The sequence below is a fragment of the Macadamia integrifolia genome, chromosome 10, assembly GCF_013358625.1.
Source record: "Macadamia integrifolia cultivar HAES 741 chromosome 10, SCU_Mint_v3, whole genome shotgun sequence".
Lineage (NCBI taxonomy): Eukaryota > Viridiplantae > Streptophyta > Magnoliopsida > Proteales > Proteaceae > Macadamia > Macadamia integrifolia.
In genome coordinates, this window is record NC_056566.1 from 23,254,009 (window position 1) to 23,260,840 (window position 6,832).

General features: G+C 36.6%; 1 protein-coding gene across 1 annotated transcript in view; it reads left to right on the forward strand.

The window, feature by feature from the left end:
* The first annotated feature begins 6,150 nt into the window (after positions 1 to 6,150).
* Positions 6,151 to 6,832, forward strand: part of LOC122092295 (disease resistance protein RPS2-like) — a 23,412-nt gene continuing 22,730 nt past the window's right edge. The window contains exon 1 of the mRNA XM_042662617.1: positions 6,151 to 6,683. Within this exon, the coding sequence (XP_042518551.1) occupies positions 6,151 to 6,683 (533 nt within the window). The remainder of the gene's footprint in view (positions 6,684 to 6,832) is intronic.

Below are 6,832 nucleotides of genomic sequence, written 5' to 3' on the forward strand. Positions count from 1 at the left end.
TTAACATGTAGAAGATTTCATATGACTCCAATTTTGAGTTGGAATCAGGTCCTCATACAAGAATCTCGTACATTATTTGGTTCACATTTGGAATTCATTCAATATAAAAGTCTAATTTAAAACAGAGAGATTGAGTGGATTAAAATCTATACGAAAATCTTGACCCGGACTCACCATGTTTTTCAAAAAGTACACTATCAGTCTTTTGTGCTCACTAATCACAAAACCAGAAATATCAGTTTTTTTTTTTCGGTATGAAGAACTTCATAAGTGAAAAAAAAAAAAAAAAATCGGAAAGGTTTGAGAACTCAATATCAAGAATGAGACCAATCAAGGTCGATATCAATTCAATATGATCTGAATCGATCTGGATACGAAAGAAATACCTCTTCAACTTAAAAACCATTTTTTTTAATTGTTTTACCCTTTGTCCATATTGATTCACTGATATAATATCGATCAAGAATTGAGATCGGTCAAGGATGATATCAATTCAATATGATCTGAATCGATCTGGATACAAAGGAAATACCTCTGGTATCAAATTGAAAACCATTTTTTTCTTATCGCTTTACCCTTCGTCTATATTGATTCACTAATACAATATTGATCAAGAATTGAGATCAATCAAGACTGATACTAGTCCAATCCAATTCCTCAAACCATGCTCATTGATAAAAAAAAAAAAAAAAAGATACAATCTCAAGGAAATCATCTAGAAAAGAGGAAACTTCAAAAAACCAAGTGTGGGAAGAATAAAGCCTATTTAAAATTAAAATGCACATAGGTGTAATCTGTAAGTGTTAAAGAAGGGACACATTAACCCAAGGGGGTAGCACAGTTGGTGAGTAATGAATTGGGTATGAGCCGTAAACTTCACTAGGCACACCTTGAGCCACTCACACGGGGTGTTTAGTGCTCTTCACTGCTTTCAATGAAAGTTGAATGGTTCTCAATCAACCCCGGTATCACTTGATCCATGAGGTTGTGAGGTCAGAATGGGCCCACGGGATTAGTCAGGCCAAAGGCCTGGATACCTGTCATTAGCGAAAAAAAAGATGGGAGGCATTTTCCCTTCACCTGCTGTGAGGGCGGAATTTCTTCTAAGTCTCAATTGGCCCAAGTCTATTGAAGATACCACAACAAGAGGTGTCAATTATAGGCCCCCACTGGTAGGTCCGATCGAGTCCGATCGAGTCCAATCGTTTAAAATCTTAATGGACCTGGCCCAATTAATAAACGCAGCCCAACATGTTTATTAATAGGTAGTTTCCGGCGCAAAGGGTAAAACCTGATATGTGCACAATTTTGATCATCCAATTAATAGCCAGACTTAGCCCAACATGTTTAAAGCCTGTTATAGCAAACTTAGAGCTCGTTTAGAACCTGTTTATTAAGCCCGACACATCTAAAGACCATTTAAAGCCCGATTATAGTCCGTCTAGAGCCCGATTATAACCTGATTGAAGACCGGCACTCGATTGACCATTTATAAATGGGACCATGCCTAGCATATGAGGATCGATTAGTTAAACGGATTGATCATTGTGAAATTCCTAAAACGGAAAATCAACCTGCCCAAAACTGACCTGACCCAACCAATTGACCCTCCTTAACCTCAGGATCTAGAAAAGACCAATTGTCAATGAAGACCAGCATTTTAAAACATTGGATTGGGGATTAAATCAGTCTTTACCGATTCCAAGATACCCTAGTATCAATCCTCAAATCTGAAGACTAAATGATTTTTTTTTTTTTTTTTTAAATAATTCGGCCAAAATCAAGATCGATCACGATTAATCATCATCCGAATAAGCCGATTCTCGATTCTTTATGGCTTATGCATTTCATACTTTCACTTGGTAATTAAGGTTGGATTGGTTTAGCATTGTCGGTCTCAATTAGATATACATTACTTTCATGTGGTGTTACTGAATGAATTCTGATTAAATTGTTTACTCTTTTTTTTCTTTTTTTTTGTCAAAAAAAAAAAAAAAAAATTGCCATTAGAAGTCAGCAAAAGAACAAGACAGCTAACAGAAGAAAATACAAGAAAAGTGTGAGGTTTTTGCCATCAAATTGGGAATGAAATTTAGTTATTGTCCGAATCAAAGAAATGGAATCTTAGAGGGCACTTTGAAAAATACTAAAATCAAAGAGGGTATTAATGAATCTTAGGAGAAAGTGAATTATTTCATTTCTTTGAGGGGTTGCAGCTGCATTGGAGAAGGATTAATAGATAGATTAGGTAGTCTGATAGCAGCCAAAAATAAAGGTGAGGCTCTGTTAGAAAGCTTCAAATTTTCTTTCATGTTAGAATGTGGAGAGAGAAAGACAGTGTGAGGATGCATGATGTGATATGAGAGCTTGCACTTAATTTTGATTACTTGTTCAATGTTCTCTGATATTAGTAGCCCCAAGTTCTTGATAAGGAGTGGTGTATCAGTTAAAGAAGCACCACAGACACATGAGTTGGTAGATGCAACAAATTTCTTGCAACGCATGGATCATCTTAGCATACTTGATCTTTCTTTCTCAAAAAAACATTGGAATATCTCCCAGATTCCTTGTTCGGGTGTTTAGGTTACGGTGGTGTTATAGGTTGAGAGCATTGCCTACACTGGGAATGCTCCGACAGCTTCAAGTTTTAGATTTGATTTGGTGTTTTGATTTAAACCAACAAATTGGAATTGAATGCGTGGAAGGTGTATGTAATTTGAGATACATGGATGTGCAAGATTCCCAAGTTTCAATTCTAGCCGGGGTAATTTCTTGTATGCACAAATTGAAAGATTTTAGATTAGTTGGAGAGTTTTTAGAATGGAAGGAGAATGTTGGTGAAGATGAAAAATGAGATATTGGAAGAAATGGTGGGTCTACTACTAGTGTCGACCATGACTCATCCATGTTCAATATGATTGATCTCCTTTACGATAGGGTCATCGTTCACCCTTCTTTCATTTACTTTTTTATCAGGTCCGATAAATCGGTCTCTTGGTAGCTGCTCTGTTATGGAATTATGTGTACCGTCACATCGAGACTTTCTTTCAAAAGTGATATCACTACCTACTTGTTGAAGATGAAAATATCACTCTTAAATGTGACCGTGATCTTAAATATGATACCACCAGACGCAACGAAAGAGGGTCTGACTCTAGTAGAGGCCCTTTAGGGTCTGTAATTTTTCCGCTGGGCGAGACAAGCTACCTATAACTAATTTCCTTTGAAGATATCATAATTTCTGATTGGTTCAAACGTCTGGCCAAGAAGAAAAAGAATTGGAACTGAAGAGTTTGCAGAGTTGTAAAGCAAGACGCTCCGCAAGCACTCAATGAATCCCAAAATCTACACTACTTAACAATTGAGGATTGTCTGGCGTGACTTTATGCGAATTGGTGCTAGTAATATAAAAACTGAATTAAGAAAGTGTAAAGACTTGGAGGAGGTTTCCCATATGGTTAAGGTGAATTGGGGATTATGTGAATAGACGTATAATCGTAGTTTCGATTCTCCATCTGTACATCTGCAATTTAAGTAAAGACCATCATGGTGGATTGTTGCCCGAAAATTAGTCGAGCAGGAGGTGGTGTTGAATGGAGCGGATGAAGAGTCTACCACCACCACCAAGATTCCTTTACGAGTGTACACCAAAGTGGATTAGTGGATTGCCAAAATTGGAATGTGTTAGTCTTCCTCTTATCCCACTAAATTGCTTTGGTCAACTCCGGTGGATAAGGATATGACATTAATGCAATAGCTCGAAGATGGTCCTCACCAAGGGAATGCCACGCCTGTTCAACCACAACTTGAAGAGAATTGAAGTTCATGGTTGTGATAGAATAGAAGTAATAATTGAAGAAGAAGCAGAGGAAGATGTTGGGGAGGAGTTGGATGGGAATTGTAATATTAATGGAGGAGTTATGTTACCATCCCCAAGACTGAACACTTTATGGCTAGAAGACCTATAAGAACAAGTTAGGATCAGGTCCTGGTACGAGAACCCGGTCTTAGGTTCTTATATGTCCCTTTTGTCGATGCATGTAATTCACTAAAAATTACTATTGGGATTACCTACAATGTTGTTCTCTCTCTCTCTCTCTCTCTCTCTCTTCTGACTTAAATGCTTCTTATTTCTCTTCTCGATTTAAATGTCATACATTATTTTTCTTTTATTTTTTGTAAAAAAACTATTTTCTATTTTATTTAAACTATTATTTCTTATTGTAATTAATTGTTTCCTATACTTATACAAAACAACTTGTGAGGTCGATCTGATACAACATCAATATTAATCCAATACGATACTGATTCGATCCGATTGATACCAATCAATTGGATCGGTACTAAAATCCTAAGTCCAATTAAAATACCCTTCTGGTAACTTTATAGGTAGAGGAATCTTGTTTTTTTTGAACCACGATGATCCAGTCATCACAGGCTTCATATGAATGGGAGAGGATATAAGAAAGGCATTTTGAATTTGTACTAAAATCTTATAGGGATTTGTGAATCTTAGGATGGTAGAGAGAGAGAGAGAGAGAGAGAGAGAGAGAGAGAATGAACTAAAAAAAAGGAAAGAGATAACGGGTTGGCAAAATATCCATTAATTTTTATTGATTTGGAACTAGTATCAGCTATTTTGTTTGATTAAAATAAAGCTATTTTATAGGATTAATAATAAACGAATGTTAGATTATAATTAAAATGAAAAATGAAAAAAAAATAATTGATAAACCGTGAGGAGAGAGAGGAAGTGTAGAAAAAACAAAAAAAAGAGAGGAAGAGATAGGTAGTCGATAAAATAAATTAGAAGTGATAATAAGTGGGTTACACACATCCACCTCTTAGTTGTAGGAGAATTGAAACCCAGGTTCTCATAGACTTGATCCAAATACCAATACTACATGATGTGTGCATCACCAACCACATTTTGCATTGTCCCCTTATACAACAAGTGGTTGTGAGAAATTGTATGAGGTTAAACAAGGATCCTTTACACATTTGAAACACTATGGTATGAAGGCTATAAGGTCATGAAAGAGGAAATTCAAGCTTCTCTGTGAGCGTCACATGAGAGAAACCAAACCAATTTTGCAAGGTCTGATCGTCCACACATCTTCTTGATTGATTCCCTATTCTAGTCTGTGCACCCACCAAACTCCATCTTTGTACTTTATTTCATGTACCGATTCTTAGATTTTTATTTTTATTTATTAATTTTTTTTCATGGTGGGAGAGACATCTCATTGCACTCTTCTTCTAGTTCTTTTTTTTTTTTTTTTTTTTCCATTGTTGATTGTACTTTATTCTTTTAGTAAACAATCGTACTTTATTCTTGTTAAACAATTAAGGGTGAAAGAACCATGTTAATTTGGTATTCCTCGCTCCAAGATACAACCCCCATAGTTAGTGCATTCGTCATAGTTAGCGACTTTGTATCAAGGTCATCCTCAATATCATCACTATCATCAATATAGATATCAGAAATAAAGTCTTTGTGTATGTTGTCTTTTTCCAAATTGGAGAATCAACTTGTTGGTCAATCTCTCCTTCTTCTTCTTCTTCTTCTTCTTTTTTTTTTTTTTGGAGCTTGTGTTTCGTTATTCTCTTTCTTGAAAATGTTTCCGAATTAGATCCTTGATTAGTAGTAAAAATCTCTCTTCCCAAGTGGATAGACCATTGCCATCTTCATCCCAAAACCCCCGTGACCTATGCAAGCCTTTCCCTGTGCTTTTGCCCTTGAATAATATTAAGTTATTTCTTGCCTCTCTATACATTACCTGAGGAAGCGATTGGAAGGGAAGCAATTGGGCTAGACTTTTAGGAATGTGGATCAAGTTCTTGTATGGACTGATCCACAAAGATGGAATCTACCATAGAGTTTGTTGCTATGTGGATTCCATCTGTACGGATCAGCCCTGTACAAGAAATAGTTCTCATACAAGGACTTGATCCGCTCTTGACTTTCAAGGGAGCAGATTTTGACTTAGAGTTTACCATATCACCTTGCTTTTAAAAAAATAAAAAAATAAATAAATAAATGAGAAGTTTCCAAGAAGGGAACAAAAAAGAAGACCCTCAAATGGGGACCCAAATACAAATCCAAAAGATTTGGGTTGGGAGAACTTGGAAGTTGGAAACAAAAGATTGATGGCTGCTGCCTCGTCCACTGTTGTCCCGTCGTCTTCTTCTTCTTCTTCTTCATTCTCATCTTCCTCCTCTCGTTGGACTTATGATGTGTTTTTGAGTTTCAGAGGAAAAGACACACGAAATAACTTCACACGTAACCTCTATAATGCCCTGGTCAAGAAAAGGATCGAAACATTCATGGACGATGAGAAACTGAAAATAGGAGATCTGCTCTCTGAGGCGCTCAAAAAGGCAATCAATGAATCAAGGTTTGCTATTATCATATTCTCAAGGAACTATGCTAATTCTAGGTGGTGCCTAGAAGAACTCGCCTTGATTATGGAAGTCTGGGAAAAGCATCATTGCCAAAAGGTTTTCCCAATTTTTTTTAGGGGTGTCGATCCATCGGACTTACAGCACCAGACGGGGAGCTTTAGAGAACCTTTTGGAAAGCACAAAAAGCGCTTCGACCGAGAGATCGTGGAAAGGTGGAGAACAGCCTTGAGAGTTGCTGCTCAACTCTCTGAGTCCGGATGGATCTTAAGAGATTTCGGGTAATTTCCTCCTCTCGTTGAACCACACACGCCTCTTCTTTTTTTTTTTTTTTGTTAGTTTAGTTGATTGGAGAGTATTTTTGTTGTCATTATGCTATTGGACAAATAGAATTATGAAAATCCCCCCCACCATTTTTTTTTTTTTTTTT